Consider the following 17800-nt stretch of genomic DNA (forward strand, 5'->3'; position numbering starts at 1 on the left):
GTAGATTTAATTGTAGGTGGCATACGATCGTCATTACTTCAATTACAGCGTCCTGTCTCCTTGGCTAAATCTCTGCACACCTTTAGATATGAGAAGTTTATCCCATTCTTTTAGGCAGATGGCTTGACACAGAAATGAGTGAAAGTGTTTTCTAAAACCCAAAACTCAGATCAACAAATGAGTGGGAGTTTGACTTGATTATTTTTTTGTGCTCAATGTTTTGAAACTGTACATTGTGTCGAAATTACCCTGTGAGTCATTCCTGTTAGTGTATTTTATGAGACTGTGTGCGCGTGCGTTTGTGTGTGTGTTTGTGTGCGCGCACACGCTAAAGTAGAGACAAGTGGCTACCAGTGAAGAGGGACAGCATCATCCACTCAAAACTAACACAAACCTTTCTGACTCGCAGCTTTTACTTTTTCCTCACACATTTCTGTGCACTCACAGTGACACTCAATGACACACAAACCCATTCTCCTGACCACTCTCACCCGCGCATTTAAATAAACAGCTACAGACGGCAAATAGAACATCCAAAATCTGTGATAGAGACTGAGGGTCACGGAAAAGCATGATAGCCAAACCAACACGTCTCTGTGCAACACCTGTAGGCCCTGAGAGCTCACAGCACTGCAACCTAACAAAACACATGCAAACAGACAAAACACAAGCAAATTAAGAAAAGACAAGTGCAGCATTTAGAAAACGCACTGCAAAGATTGTAAGAAAAAACGCTGCAAATAGACTGCAACGAAACGGAAGTGTTTCCAGAGGACGCTTAAAATTGATGCACATGTCTGGACACGCTTGTTTTTGCGGCGGATTTTGACTCACAGCGCTATTAAGGTTCTCTTTCTGTCAGCGGTGTTGGAAAATTAGATAAAGGGCAAGTGTTTTTAAATTTGGTTTAACATTGCAACAACAAATGGTCCAGACGTGTGCATCACTTTTAAGTGACCTCTGGAAACACTTCTGCCTCGTTGCGATCTTTGCAGCGCGTTTTCCAAAATGCTGCATGTGTTGTCAAACTGATGTTTTCTTGATTTGCTTGTTTTTTTGTCTATTTGCATGTGTTTTCTTAAGTTGCAGCGCTGTGAGCTGTCAGGGCCACCGTACAAAACTGTTGTTGCATCAGAGAATCAGCGACAGAGGAAGATAAAATGTACTCAGCTGGCAACTGCCAGAAACAATCACATATTTGCGAGTGACATCGAGAGCTACAGTATTTGAAAGGCAATTTGAGTGGCCATTTGTTTGGCATACGTTCATTTGGATGGATTTAAAATCAAATAATAAGGGGTTAGGTCGTAAGTGGGTTATATTTTTTATAGCCACAGAGGCTCCAGCCCTAATTCTGTATAGCTGAGAACTGTCAACGCCTATCTGACTTTTACGCTGAGCAGATACAGTAGCTTTGATTCATGTATGCATGTATGTGTGCAGTGAGAAGCTGCACAAACGCGTTCATGCCAATTACATGCAACGGTACAACGGCAGGAAGTGCGTTTCCTGAGCCTGGGCTGTGTGCCCACTGGTTATTATTGCTATAATGAACACAAACACACGCCAAGATAAGCACTCACAATGTATGCAAGGCTGCTTTCCTCGCAGTGCCTTGTTAGAGTCAAGGCCAAGGAAGAGACACTTTCCAAACAACAAGAATAGCCAACTGACTGAGCATTGCATATGGTATCAAAACGCATTTGTGTGTGTTTCAGAGCAGGGTAACGTTTGTCAAATATAATCTATCATCACGGATTACACATTTTAAGTTTCATTTTCAAAGTGCTATTTTAAGAGTGTATTTTCGTTGCTTTATACATCTCTCACTGTATCTAGGTACAGTAGCCACTGTATTGGAGAGGCTCCAATCTCTGATAAAGCAAATATCAGCAAAAGACAGCAGTATGTGATAGAAAAAAAGGATTATGTGAGAGTGTGTACACTTTAGCACGTCAGATCTATTTCAGGCATACAGCCCAGTCACCCATGAAAGTAATCTGGAGAAGATAAGATAAAATATAAGGCCACGTGGGCATATCATTTTTTCTGTACACCACCTCTGTTCCCACTCAAAACCTCACCACAAAAAATGATTATAATCACAGCGCGGTTACAGACACTGAACAGGTGATTAGATATCATCAATACATACCGGCCACATAAGGAGCATGAGTGGCAAAAGGAAGGAAGGCATTTTTAGGCGTTTTCGAAATTGGGCACTATACTGTATATAAAAAAACCTGGAAAAACAACATGTTACTCTATAAATGAAATAATGTTTCTTATATTGAAACCATTCATTCACATTGTTCAATATCTTGTTGACTAAATGTCTGACTGCCTGGTTTGAAAACTGATTGAATGTATTCTCACCATCCTACTTAGCTGAGTCGCTAACGGGAAAATATGTTTCACAAAGTGTTTTTCAAAAAATGGACTCTAGTTTTAAGTTGTCTGTAAACCACTGCTCTTTAATGGAACAGTTTAAACTCTGGCAGAGGCTGAAACGGATTGGCGACACACAGCTAATGAGCTGCAACAGCTTCCTCTATTTTGTCGTATTCGTCTTTCTGTCCACTCTTTTAGGTGAGCACTGTTCGCTACTGGTCACTGGCCCACACAATCATGTCACTGTTGACCACAGTTCAAGCGGATTTGATCCCCTCCTCAAGACAGAGCATGTGACTGCAGCAATCCCACTGGAATTAATTAACTTTGATGTGGACTTTTTGGCATTTTAAACCTGGCGTGACTAGGCCTCAATCCAGTAATCCTGAGTTTTCATCGTTACAGCAGCACGAATACTGCGGAAAATCAGATGTTACACTATACTGGCACATTAATCCATTAATCAGTGAACACACCAATCATCAAGGAAAAAAACTAAACAATACATTTTTTCTTCACATATACGGAATAATTCAAATATAATATGCTATCAGGTAATTCTGTTTTTGATGAACATATACACAGACACACACTATCTCCTTTTATGCTGTTATTATGTTTTGGCTCAGTGATATGGCTGAAAATGCAGTGAGAGAAAAATAGATAGAAAAGTGTGACTGTTCAGCTGCATCAATCAGATGTCTGCAAATGCACTCACTGAAACTGGCTGTCTGGGAAAAAATTGAATCTGACCATAGACAGAAAACAATGATGCTGGTGCCTGATTTTTTACTTTATGTAAGAATTAATAGATGTGTCAAACTATATGTTTTTTAAGCTTTCATCTCCTGGCAGACTTCCATTCCTTCTGGGTGTATCATGTAATTGCCACCATGCAGAGTGTGAGATAATGTCTTCAAGACACTGAACTCGTCGAGGATGACAGTGCAATCAAACTAAATTGATCTAGCTTGACAATCTTCCATTATGTGGATTATGTTCTTCATTCTGTACAAGAGCAGCAGGAAATGGCTTCCTCTGAAGGCAGGTAAAGAAGTATGCTAATGTGTGCAGAAATAAGGAAAAAACGAAAGTGAGTAGTGTGCATTGACGCAAAACTTATCGAACCTTTGAAACAGGAAGGGACCTCTCAAGGGTAATACAAAATCCTGACAATAATGTCAAAAGCGGCCTTGGCAGGAAACCTAAGAGAAAGGAAAACCCTGTCCCTCCTCTCCTCAAGGCAACTCCACGCATTTGCATATTTCCATAATTACAGGAGCATCCCAGTGCAGTGATTGAGAGGGATGTTGATTTGGCCGTCGGTCCTCGGAGACAAGCGCCAATGTGCATGGCTTAGGATCAAAACGCTCAGGTCAACACTTAATATGGAAGGCAGCGCTCCACCATGGAGCCATGTTTAGTTTCACACCGTAGTTGCTATCGAACGGTATTCTAGTCAAATTCTAAAAGGGACCGCAGAGGGTGTCCTTGCTTTAAACTTTAAGTAACCATTTCTAAACAGTGTGCACTAAGTGCTCAATCGAGTGAAGGTTAGAGCATAAAAAGTGAGAAACAGGGGTATCTCCTTAATCCGATTATAATGTAAACGCACTGACTGTCAAGCATTGTCATATTGTCGTACTCCCTCTCTCTCTCTAGTATGGTTGTACTTCATTTCAGTTTTTGTGGTTTCCTGGTTGTACTTGTTTTTTTGTTGTTGTTGTTTTTCCCCCCTGCCAGGTTAAAAAGAGCTGGGGCATGTGCAGGGGGAATTATGTTTTTTGTGTTTGTTCTTGTGTTCATGATTTTATGTTTGTATATTGTAGTTTGATTTGGGAGACAAAAATAATTAGTAAAAGAGTAAAGATATGTGCATTGATGTGTGGTGTCTTCTACTTTTTATTTTTGAAATGTTCTCTAACTATGAAATGTTTTCGAAGACCTGCTATTTTACAGAATGGTTGACATTACAGTCAATTAGAGTATAAGTTGTCAAATATACAGTTGATTTGGCTTGGAATGTTCCAGCTAAGAACATCCCCTCATCCAAAATGTAAAGAAACAAAAACATAATGATTTAATAAAATGAACTTTTCTTGCTCTCAGAAAAAGAATTACCACAGTGAAATGAATGCATTACCTTTAATGTTCTAGTGGGGGCCCAGCCTGTGCCATCAATAGAGTGTTCCCGCAATAAGCTGCAGACAAAAATAGACAATCATTCACAACATTTTCACATCATCTAAGACAGTTTGTGACAGCTTGTCACTGCACTATGTTTGTGCTGTAAACAAGAAGCCAACGATGTCGCCAAAGCTCATTAGCTCCAAAACCCACTGTTAAAAAAAATGTAACAGGCATAAAGGCTTGGTTTTGTGTAGCAACGTGAATACCTTCGCTACGCCGCAAGACACGTCTTTCATTTGCTTTTCTCATCAACTTCTTAGCAGGGAGAACATTGTCGAACAAAATACAAATCAGACAACTCGTGATAAAGAGAAGAAGAAGCTGGATAAGTGAGGATGGGTCATGGTGGAAGAGGAAGCAGCTTTACCTCAAACAGATCTCTCCGTTCTCTGTGATGTTCGGATGCCATATTCTGGTCAGACATCGCACTTTAGGAGGCTGGAGTTTAACACAAGGAAAAGAGCAAAAATAAAATAAAGTGGAGAGGGAGACAGACATTTATTTATTGTATTACTTTAAACTGACAAAGAGAAATAATTAAATACAAATGACCAATGTTTACATCCAGTGGAAAGACGGACAATGCTTCTAAAATAACATTCTTTACGAGTTGAGCTTTCAGCCTCAGCTCTTCATCAGTGAGCAGCAGTCAATCAGAGTACATCAACTCTTCATCCTGAGGTGAGTGATTATGTATCACATATAGTGATATATGAGTAAAGAGTGATTGTCACATCAGCATACACTAAGTAACCAATGATGACAGTGAAAAACTGCTATTAGTGATTCATACAATTGTATTAAAAAACACTGAAATCTATCATTCACAAACAATATGAAGATCCTTTGCAGTCAAATGGAATAAAAGTATTTTATTTTGGTTTTATTTTAAGTTATATTGTGCTTTGTTGGTATAATATCTGTCGGAATATAAAAATATGTAAATATTCAGTGTTATAAATGTATTGTTTTCCTTGAAAATCAAGACAGAAAAGTAAAAAGCATATTAATACAATTTAATTTATGCAATGGTGAAAAAATTGGAAAAATAAATGAAAAACTGTAAAAAAAAAAAAAATTAAAAAAAATTAAAAAACATGTTTGGTTATTCGGTATTCGACCAAGTGTTTCTTTTTTATTAGGTTTCAGTTTAGGCCAACAATTTTCATTTGGGTGTACCCCTAGTGAAAACCTTAATTGGAGTCCACATGTGGCAAATTAATTGATCAGACCTAGAAAGGCACGCACTTGTGTTTATGAGGGAACTCTGTGCAGAGATAAAACAACAGATCAGAAGAATGGGCTCAACTGCCCTGATATAGGTGTTCAAAGTTTCTAGAGACTTACCCAAGAAAACCAAATGGACTAATACAAATGATATCTTTGTAAATGACAGATTTCAGTTGGGGGTAAAAAAAACATTATGGGGTTACTGAGACTACATTGTAGGGCAAAGATGTAAATTTTATCAATTCAAATTTAACTACCTTTTCTTTCATGATATATTGTTCAATAAATTATCGCGATAAACAATATTAATCGTCACCATTTTTTGATAGTGAATCATGTGAGATTGCAGTACAGGCCTATTGTTTGTTGTGCGTGCAAGTCCATATTTTTTGTGGCGGCTGAGATGAATGTTGTCCAAAGTTTAGACTTGCGTTTAGGTCCAGACAAAAACAAGCAATTTGAAGACACGGTGCATTTGGAAAAATACGAAGAAATCACTATTTTCTAACATTTTTACAGACCAAACCAATAATTGATTACTGATATGACAAGAACAGATGAGAGGACAGAAGCAGGGAGACTTGCTGGACTGATGGTGACAGTCATTGTTATGTCAACAATCACGCATGAAGACACAAGGCCGATGATTGAGGTTGATAAAAATGATTGAGTTCATACTCATGTATCTCACGATAAGTGAATAACGTAATTTTCATGACAGGCCTACCTACAACACATTAAATGGTACAAAAAGTATAAGGGTCTGAATACATTGCAAAAAATTTCTATATACACATTTTTGCCTCTACTGCAATACACTTTTATAAATGTGAATTAGGGTTTTGTAAGCAACTTAAGTATAGAACCAGTTATGGATCAATTTACTTTGAATGTTCGAGACAGCTCATTTAAAGCAGCAAAAAAAGCTTTAGATCCTTCATGGCTCCTTCTTAGTAGACTTGAATGACTCCCCTCATTAAAAATTTATGAAATCCGTCAGTTTACTTTGCAATGTTTGAACTGCTGTGCTCATAACGTTTAACATTTACAAATTATTCTCAAAATACCAAAAACACATGATAGGTGTTTTTAGCTGATAAGGCATTTGACATGAGCTTGTGTGGCCTTGCATATTGCAACAGGGATGGATTGAAAGAAAAGAGAGGAGGTTGTTATTTTCCTTAGCAAGCAAAGCCCACATAGGCTGCTAAAAAAATGTCAACAATGATGAATGCTGAAGGTACACCTTTTCTCTTCGTTACGTGGAGGCAGTGGCAGAGATGGAGAAATGAAAGGGAGCAACGACAAGTAACCAAAACAGGGAGCAAAAAAGAAAAGCAAGGAAGAAAGAGTTGCATTGTTTACCCCCACACAGAAATGTGTCCTGTTTGTGGTGCAGTTTACTATTTCCCATGTTATTTAAGTTTTACTCTTTACAATAACTATAAATGGCCTCACACCTCAGTGCATCTCAAACCAGCTTGCTACTGCCTTACTCTCACACTCTAGGAGTGGATTCGGATTGTCCTTCCTATTGTCTTTTCCTATTTACTATCCTTTGGCATCAGTGGAAAACTTGTAAAGGAGGACTCATAGGACTTTCACTATACTACGTCATTATAAACTACAAATTTCCAAAGATGGACTACAAAAAACGCAGCAGCTCCATCAGCATGTTTCAGTGTATATTACCACCGTGTGACATCAGATGTAAATGATTTATATGCAGCAGTAACTTACATGATGACTTGCGTCCCTTCTGGGTCATAGTCATACTCTTCTTCTTCTACTTAGGATTGAATCGTTTACGTTCGTGCATGGCGCGTCACGTTAAATATCGCTGCCGCGATGAATTGTGGGATGTCTATTTCTCCTTTCCTTTCGAATAGGAAAGTCCAGTGCACCTTATGCTAAAGGAGATTTCAAGAGTCCGAACAGCTCTTATTATGGCCGCTGATCAAATACTCCTTGCTTCCAGTCCATGGCAGGAATAAAACTGCATCATCATCATCATCGTCTGTCACCTAACAAACCAAAACATTGGTTATCTACTCATTAATGTCTGTCCCTACTGAATGAAATGAAATGTCATGGATTAATTAAGGTTGTCTAAAAATAAAGGAGTTCCTAAGTTCAAAGAGGATATACATACCTCTGAATACCTGCTGCCACATGACTATATTCCTCTGGCCAAGAGAACAGTGTCTTGCAGGGTGTACACATTGATTAATGTGGGCGGGCTGAACTTTACTGCTGTGGCCCTTTGGTCCAAGCTCCACCAGGCACTTGCCGTCTGGTTGCAAGAGGGGTTTTACACTGCCCCCATTTTGGGCTCATTACAGAATCTGTTTCAGCCACTCTAACAGTCTCTAACATGCTCCTTGTCTGGGAGCCAATGAGCTATGAGAGACAACACGTGCATCCCGGTTCCTTTGTTTGATTGTTCATAGCTCCTCACTTGAAGGATCTCTAAGGAGCGAGGATACTGGAGTCTGACCGCCTGCGGAGTACATTCAGCCAAGTGCCACGGTGTGTTAATACTAATCATCAGAAGCGGGCATCGCCCAAGGTGATGGTTCAAGAGAAAATGATGTCTCGTTACTCTAAAAAAACCCTGCCATGTTCTCTCCCTTTTCACAACGTTTACCTGGATATCCCCTCAGATCAGGGAGACAGACGAAGATGCAAGGAAAAAGAGACGTACCCCAAGAATTGGTGCAAGGGGACAGGATTCCTCTGCCCGAGACAATTCTCAACAAGCAATGACAACAAATTCAAAACTTAATCCAACCCACTGAATTGGGTGGTTACGAAAATGTCCGATCAGACAGCCTAGATTCTCCTTGAAACATAAGATTGCTTCTGACAATTTTCAGAGAAAGATAAAACTACACACTCTCTGTGTTGCAGATGCATGAATCAGCTGACATTCAGCTCGTCACTGTGACTCACTGTGTCTTGAGAAGGGCGTCTGTCCAGGAAATTGACAAAAAAAACCCTGAGTGCAGAGATGAAGCTGTGTGAGCAGAAACAATCTCTCTATGTAGACAGATGGCAGGGCTAGCAATATGGTTTAAGAAATAATTTCTGGATATTTTTAGCTTTGATAAAAAAAAAATGCTTCACAAAAGAATATATCATAATCAGACGGTCTTGGATGACAAATGTCAGTGATGGTAACTCATCTTCTCGTCCTAAGGACTGAGTCTTCTACTGGTGTTATATTCTGGCTGTTACCTCTCCAGGGTAGAGGGTGAACCCCATTTGATTTCTTGCTTTCTGGAATCCAAAAATGGGCTTTGTGAAACTAGTGATTGGCTGTTAAAGGTATAAGTCAGCACACAGGAAGATAGCTTAACATTATTGTTAGCTCTGATGAGCTCAAATTCATTTTAAAAATACAGGATTGTTGAACCCGACGATGAAGCAATAACACCGTTCACCGTTCAGATGTTATTATAAAATGTGGGGTCAATCAGATCGACTGCTCAGCCGGAACTGATCTGCTTTGACCCCATTTATTTTTGCCAGAAAAGATAAGTGGTGAGATGGTTTTGTAACAGCACCGTTTTAGAGACATTCACATCTGAACCCACCTCCTGAATGGGTTCTTACGGCAACTCAGCTCTTAACTGAGCTTCTTGCCTTTTTGACGTGAGACACTCATCACAGTGAAATCTCCCCCTTTATACAGAGTAGATCAACGAGACACACTCAAGAATAACACACACACACATACACACATATACACACACACACAAACAAAATGGATCGATAACAGAACACTGGGCCACTCACCACCATGTTATAGGCTTCGGGAACGTCAATTTCAAACTGAAATCTTCCACTTTGGTAGTAACCCTCGTCTGGAGGAACACAGAGAGACAAGGGTTTTATCAATATTTACACATGAATATGTGTCACATGACAAACATCTGTGGAAAAAAAGATTCTGTGAGAGGAGACATTATTTAATCAACATCACAGTATGTAGATCAGGGTATTGCAATGCGACATCGGGACCTTGAAGACATCACTGTCAACACAAAGACCAAACATATTCTTTTGAGCATAACAGCCCGAACGTTGTGTATAAATATGTTTATTTTCATTCCCACTCAACCATAAATACACAGTATACAAGGTTTTCTTTCAATAGGGACAGCTCAGAAAAATACATCCCTTCACATAGACTGAAGTCAGACTCTATTAAAAATGAAATCCAAAAATAAATTTCTTATGTGTAGGCAGGTAAGGCATAGAAGCCCTTTTTGCGTAGGAGCCGGCGACAATGCTGTGGTCTCGTTGAAAGTAAGGTGGAGGTTGCATCTGACTGAAATGTTGCCCAAGAGCTGGAGAGATCGACCAGCTCAGCCGAGATCAATCAATCTGCACCAGGAGAATAAATAAGAGGATCAACTAGATGAATTGAATCTCGATCTCCGGAGGCATCTCGGGGGTTGCAGAGGCATGATGGGTGACCTTTCAGTGTACCATGTTCTGTAGGCCAAAACACAACACTACCTTAATTGTAGCTTTTCATCTCACAATGCCTGATAACAGCACACTCAGACATGAACTTTGCCATTCATTTGACATTTGAGTCGCTTTCTGACCAACAGGAACATTTCCGTAACATCCTGTGGCATGTCTGTAAAGTATGTAGGAGGCAGGACATGATGATTTTTTTTTAACAGTCATCAACACACAGCCCCCTCAGCTTGCTGTGATTTTTCAGAAAATGTTCCTGCTGCATTCCCACATGGACTCACTTGGGACATTTTCTGGAAATCTTACTAGGGGACTCACAGGAAAAGTTCTGGACAGTGTCCAGAGCAAATGTCCAGAACTCAAACACCTTCAGGCATCAGAGGAGAAGTTGGAGAAGTCGGTCAGATGAACGACGCTCACACAGGTGGCCTGAACTTTTTTTTAAATTAACTTAAATGAATGAGGTAGAGGAAGCACTTGGTAATTGGTCATGTAATGATCTTACGTCGGATGTGCATAATCAAAATGCTCACGGTATGTTCTCTATTGACCAAGTAGCCGGTAATCCACGTTGGCACCTAATCGATTAATCGATAAGTAATTATTTTGAAAATCGATTAATCGGTTCAGCTAGTTTTAATGAAAAAAAAGTCAAAATCCTCTGATTTCAGCTTCTTAACTGTGAATATTTTCTGGCTTCTTTGCTCCTCTGGGACAGTAAACTAAATATCTTTGGTGTGTGGACAAAAAAAACATCATCTTGGGATTTGGGAAACACAACCTTAATTTTTCAAGAATTTATGACATTTTATGGACCAAACAACTGATCCATTAATAGAGAAAATAATCGACAGGTTAATTGATAATGAAAATAATCTATGTTGCAGCCCGATGGAACACAGACTAAACAAACATATTAACACAAATGGAATGAACAAATAGCCACTGTGTTGACACAAATATAGCATTAGCTTGTGTGTAAGACGAAGCCCCTCCCCCCAAAAAGGCAGCATTTAAACTTTCCAAAAATGAATACAGAATTATTTCAACACTGCTCTGATACAGTATCAACACAATTAAGTTAATTCATTTCAGAGGTAAAAGTAATTCCATGGACACATTCAAAGTTGTCCCCCTGTCTCTTTCCCACCCCCTTCCGAGTACGCAAACACTGAACCCTTCGTGATGGGACAATCTAATCTCACCCGGTTCCATTCTGTCACAAACACAGGTAGGATTTAATTAGACCCAACAAACTGTCTCCCCTCTATTATAAGTGAGAAGGGGGGGGGGGGGAGAGACAGAGTGTGAGATGGGAGAGAAACGTATAATAAGTGTCGAGTAGAAAAAAATGAGGAAAGAAAGAAACAACTGCAGCGTCGAGACCAAAGGGACAGCTGACCGCAGAAGGGACGCGACGACAAAAGGAGACACGGCGACAAATTAAAAGAGGTAGAGAAAAGCGAAAGACGGACAGCATCTACTGACTAACAGCTGCAGTCAGCGGATGTTAATAATTCATGTTGTCTTCACCGCATAGGAACAATCAGTCTTCACTGACACTGGGCTTGGGCTTGAACACACACACACACACACACACACACACACACACACACACACACACACACACACACACACACACACACACACACACACACACACACACACACACACACACACACACACACACACACACACACACACACACACCTCCAAATCTTTTGAGCAAATACATTGTAGATACCATTTGTTAGAGTCACAAGATCAAATGGCATAAGGACACAAGATGTTGAGCTTGTTTGGAAGAAAAACCCCAAAATGTGAGACTAAAGATTCTTATGTTCTTAACATCCCCTACGAATAACGTACGTAGGGGATGAATGGTTGCTGGGCACTGTTGCAATATTTCACTTTGTTAATGAAGGCCACAAGCAAATCTGCTTCTTACTGTAACATGTGCATCGCAGCACAACACTGATCAAGAGTCATTAAGGGGAAAAAAATTTTTTTTTCATCCAGCCATATTGTGCTTTTTTGCTTTCCCATTACAAACAAACTTCACAGAGACAGGCCGTGCCCTGAGGAAGCCTGACTTCAAACGGCCTTTGAGAAATGTACGATCTTGTCCATCTGACTGAGGCAAAGAAAAACAGAGAAAAAATAAATACATACGAGCCCCTACCACACAGATTTACTGGTAGACGAATATGTGATTTTCCCCCTGTAGGAAATCAGAGTGATGCAGAGCGACAGGTACGAGGCCTAACTGGTGTTGACAGATCATTACTGTTTCTGACAAGACTTTGAAAGACTCGTCTGTAACTGCAAACATAACAGATAACGACGGCTCGTCTGAAAACCAAACAGCCGAGCAACAGCAACTGAAAATATGATGACCTTTTCCATTAGTTTTTATTTGATTTTATTTCATGCATTTGTTTTTCAGGAGAAGGAGATTTGAGTATAATATAATATGATATAAGAGCTAAAACTGTTAATCGATTAGTAATCGACTACTAAATTAATTGCCAACTCTCTTGATAATCAATTAATTAGTTCAAGAAGTTTTTATGGGGGGGGAAGTCTAAATTCTCTGATTTTAGCTTCTTAAATGTGAATATTTTCTGGTTTCTTTGCTCCTCTCTGACGGTAAACTGAATATCTTTGGTGTGTTGACAAAACAAAGCATCATGTTGGGGTTTTGGGAAGCACGATCAACATTTTTCACCATTTTATGACACTTTATGGACCAAACAACTGATTGATTAATCGAGGAGATGATCAACAGATTAGTCGATAATGAAAATAATCTATGTTGCAGCCCTATATAATATAATATAAATAAAGGTAGCGTGTCGTCCCACAAAGCTACACTAAATTCCGACGTAGCATGAACTCCTGATGACCGTGTAGCCTCCGCAGCCTCGCCTTGGCTGTCCACCAACGAGAAAACACTTTGACACTGTTTACTGCAAAACATCTCTCACTGTGTTGCTGTGAGTGTAATCCTTTGTTTACCATGTTTATCCATGTTACAATTTCAGGGCAGGCACCAGCAAGCACGGACATTGGCATACTTACTGAATAACCAGCGTTTCCCATTAATTACAAACACTGTGGCGGCGCCCTTTGCCCCGCAGACGCACGCTCGCTCTCGCACTCACTCACTCACTCACTCACACACTCACACACACACACACACACACACACACACACACACACACACACACACACACACACACACACACACACACACACACACACACACACACACACACACACACACACACACACACACACACACACACACACGAGAGAGAGTTGGGACTGGCCAGCCCTCCCACCAGCTGGTGAAAGTCGTTTCACAACTTTTCACGTAAACCTGCCGACAAATGCATAAACAAACCAACAAGAGAGGCACAAGTGGAGAAATAAGCTCCTTGGCGGTGGTAATAAGGAAAGAAAGAGAAGGAAAATGGAAAGAAGCACTTCCGTAAGCCTTGAAGAAAAGATGATTCAGCGACACACTGGTTTCAGGCATAAGGGATATTGGACAAAAATGCGTTGTGACGCAATTCCCCTTTGGATTTTTCAATTTCCCGTCTGACCATAATTACTTTCTGCTAAATTAAGCTTCTGTGTGGATAGTATCTACACAACACACTTCTGTTCCACAGGAATTTGATATCACAGTATGAGGGGGAACAAATGAAACCACTACTAATTATCATCATACATTTTGCACAGAGACACACGCCTTGGTGTGCTTTTTTTCATTACCTTCACTACTTTATTTCTGAAAATGATATCAAGGACAGAAGTCCCAAGACAGAAGTTTTTAGTAAATTGTCACTAGAGCAGCTGGGAGAAGGCAGAAACAGTGTGTTCACATAATTCCCCTGTGTGTGCATTATAGAGATCGAACACAAGGTTTTGTGACAATGTGTCCGTTGGACGTGACGATGCATTTAATAACATATTGTATGAGGTTTGATGGCAGACTGGAACGGCCTTTGTGTTTAAAAACAGATGTACCGGGTCACATGTTACGACATCAGACATCCTCTCCCCAACTTTTAATGGAGAGGACACTGAGCAAGCGGGACACTGAGCAAGCAGGCGAGAATAGAGCAAACACAAGACAGAAAGCAGAAATGGCAAAAGTGAAAACAGCGCGTTGAAAGGAATGAAGAGGGAGGACGTCTGTGTGTGGTGTGTGGCAGGGGGGGGGGGGGGGGGGGGGGGGGGGATTTAAGGGGAGACAGAGCATTTGAATAATTGAGCATGTCTTTCTCTGGGAACTCGATCTCCTTATCAGCTGCTCTGAAAGAAGCATGACACCAAACCTTTTGTCTAATTGCTGATCTTTGCTTTCCTTTGCAGATTTTTGGGCCTTTGTGAAAAACGGAGCTGAATCCGGGTGGCGTGGAGACAGATGAATCACGGGGCACGTGCGCGCACACACACACTTGCACCCGAGGCAGAGGAAACGGCTGAATTATGTTATGTAATAATTGTAAATGTTATGTTAATGTTAACATCTTGGCGAGAATTGATGCGGCAAGTTTCATCAACTCTCAACAACAAATTTAGCAAAAACAAATAGGAAACACCTCACGAATTTAGATTAAATCCTCTGTAAAAACGTACTTAAAAATTCAAATCATGGACTATCTGAATAGAATAAGAATAAACAAAATAAAACTGGAAGACATATACAGAATGGGGTAAACTTTCAGTCATCATTAGAGCTGCCACAGTTAAAAGTTTTCTTTACCAAAAGTTCTACTGACTAAACAAGTAACATTATTATTTACACGTGGTGTTTAACTTACATGCCAGTTAACACTTTCATGTCATTGCAGCTTTACAAACTGACAGTTGAGTCAAAATTTAAAAAATAAAAGAATCAAAAAGAATATGATAACCCAAACGTTCATCACACCTTAATATCCCATCGCACTGAGGCTTCTCTTTGGGGAGAGGAACTTGGCAGAGTCACAGATGTCGACGACGGTGCATTGATTCAAGTGAATGACAGCACATCCTGCTCCGTGCAGGCTCAATTTCATACAATTTAAGGTTGTCCACAACACCTCTTTTATTAATTCTAAACTATCCAGAATATATTACAGTGTTACGGATAGCTGCAAAAGATGACACGTCACCAGCAAACGTGACACGTGTTTTTTGGGCTCACTCTCACCTACAAGGTTACGGGACGGCAATTTTTTCAACACCTTGCTGAGGCCTTAAACATACTGTTTGTACCATGTGCTTACATAGCGTATTAGAGTATTTCCACGTTATCAAAAAAGAAAAAAAAAGGACTGTGTTGCATTTATTGGCACGTAAAAGAATATTGATTGAAGTTGCCTTCTTTATGTTTCTGAACCTGGAGAAAGCCAAGTACAATCTGAAGAAAGTCTTTTTGGGGCATTTTGATTAATTAAATAGTTAAATTAAAGACACTGCAGGACAAATGCAGCACTCACCAATGATGTACACTCTGCTCATACATGTACATAGATGTAATTTAATTTACTGGGCATTTGTTTGAAACACTCTTGTGTGTCTTCTGATTGATTTAAACAATGTTCGTTTAGGAATTTATGTAGAACCAGGGGTGGAGATGAAATGTTAGAGACCCCCTCCAGTCATGTTTTAAAGTATATAAAAATAATCAGCTATGCCTGATTAGTTTTTTGTTTTTTTTAAACTCTGAAATGGGGCTGGAAACCATCCACTCTCTCTCTCGCCATTGGTGAATTCCGAGACTATGAATATTCATGATATGCAAATGACGCAGGCCTAGCCCCCACCAACCACAGCTGCTCGCGCTAGGTTGACCGGTGGAAGAATGTGCACAACAAGATGGCTAGCGGCAACATCGGCGAGATTCAGCCATAAAACTTTCACAAACTGCTAATGCTGACGCTAACTGTCTGCTGACACCTGCCGTCCTCTCGTTGATGCGCTGCCTCTGCGTGTGCTGGAAGTTTCCAGTTTCTTTGTCTACATTTGCATATTCAACAGCTATTGGTTTTCTGTATTTGTCACATACCAAATCAAGCTTGCCAGGATTGGTTTGAATTTCAAATTGCATAGAGTGAACCGAAATCTCCTCCAGGAGAGGAATGTGAAAACGCCTGTATAGCGAGAACATTTGCTCAGATACAAGTCCCTATAGTCAATGTCAGATATTTTAGAGGACAGGAACAGAAGAAAAACACTTTTTTGAGTGGAGGGGGACTTTAAAAATCCTTAATGTTCACAGTCTGTCATTGTACCTGCTGAGTGAATTTCAAAACATTCATCACAGTTTACCTGCTTGCCGTAGTTGTGTGAGCATACAGTTGTCTGCGCCATAAAAGGATTAACAGGATTACTGCTTTATTCTTACGTGGTTATGATAATGTGACTAAACTCTTGCGTCTGCATCATCTGACGGTCTGTGCATTTTCGTCTGTGTGACTTCACTGTGGCGATGTTGTCATGATCCCAGATGTTGATATGATCCCAGATGTTGATTACTTAAGTGTACAGTTTTATCATAACTGACAGAAACATTAAGATATAATTCAAGTAAAAAAAATTTAAAATTTGAACCATCCTGTATGAAATTCGCATATATCTGGATTTGATAATTTGAGATTTGCCATCAATTCTACAGAATTTTCTAAACACGTCTGGTGCTTGAATTCCGAACTAGGCCCCTTCCTTTCCACTACTCAGACACAAACATACGTAGAGCTGCATTTCAAATTCTTGAAAAATAATAAAAGAGAGGTGGATATATCGCTGCATTTCACAAACGAGGGAAATGAGCTGGTGGCGAGAAAGTGTGTGCATGACAGATAGAGAGCGGGGGGAGTGCGAAAGCCTCCAGGGACCGGGGTAATTCCACACCAGTGTGTATGGTCTGTACAACGTCGACAGGTAGCCCACTTGGCTCGGAACACTGCTGAGCAGGCAGATTGGATTTAGGGAATAATGACAGTGTGTGGCTGAAACGTCGAAGTACAGAGAAGGCTGGGGCGGAATACTTTATAGGAGAAACACAGACTTTCGAAAACAAATTGCTAACATTTGCAGTCTCCCATTCGGCCGCACACAATACCCGCCACAATGTGTACACAAACACACACAAACCCGACATATTGTCTGGAAGATTGTTCAGAATAAAAACAGTAGTGGCTTTGGTTGCACGTGCTTACTGCAGGCTACGTTTTTTCGTTGTTGTTTCTTTTCAGAGAATTCAGAGAATCGTGTCACATTAAGATGACAATTACATTGTTCACATTTTTTCACACAAAGTAATGAGCTGACAGACAATTTTCTTTTCCCAGCAATACGCACACACGTCGCATTTTTGTCCTCTGATTTCCTGCCTTAGATTCAAAATTCCCCTTTTTAGGACATCGATTTCTCATACACGCTAATATGACTTTGAGTGTCTCATCAAAACCAAAATCCAACTCAATCATAACCGTTAAGG

General features: G+C 40.1%; 1 protein-coding gene across 4 annotated transcripts in view; it reads right to left on the reverse strand.

Moving 5' to 3' along the window:
* ube2f (ubiquitin-conjugating enzyme E2F (putative)) overlaps window positions 1–17800 on the reverse strand; it is a 41921-nt gene that overhangs the window by 16078 nt on the left and 8043 nt on the right. For all 4 annotated transcript variants that reach the window (XR_004784302.2, XM_035603798.2, XM_035603797.2 and 1 more), the window contains 3 exons: window positions 9610–9677; window positions 4949–5019; window positions 4535–4592 (listed from right to left, as the gene is read on the reverse strand). Coding sequence is in view for 3 of the 4 variants with exons in the window: in XM_035603798.2 (XP_035459691.1) it covers window positions 4535–4592; window positions 4949–5019; window positions 9610–9677 (197 nt within the window). In the remaining variant the exon portion in view is untranslated. The remainder of the gene's footprint in view (window positions 1–4534; window positions 4593–4948; window positions 5020–9609; window positions 9678–17800) is intronic.

This window comes from Scophthalmus maximus, chromosome 14, assembly GCF_022379125.1.
Source record: "Scophthalmus maximus strain ysfricsl-2021 chromosome 14, ASM2237912v1, whole genome shotgun sequence".
Taxonomy (NCBI): Eukaryota; Metazoa; Chordata; class Actinopteri; order Pleuronectiformes; family Scophthalmidae; genus Scophthalmus; species Scophthalmus maximus.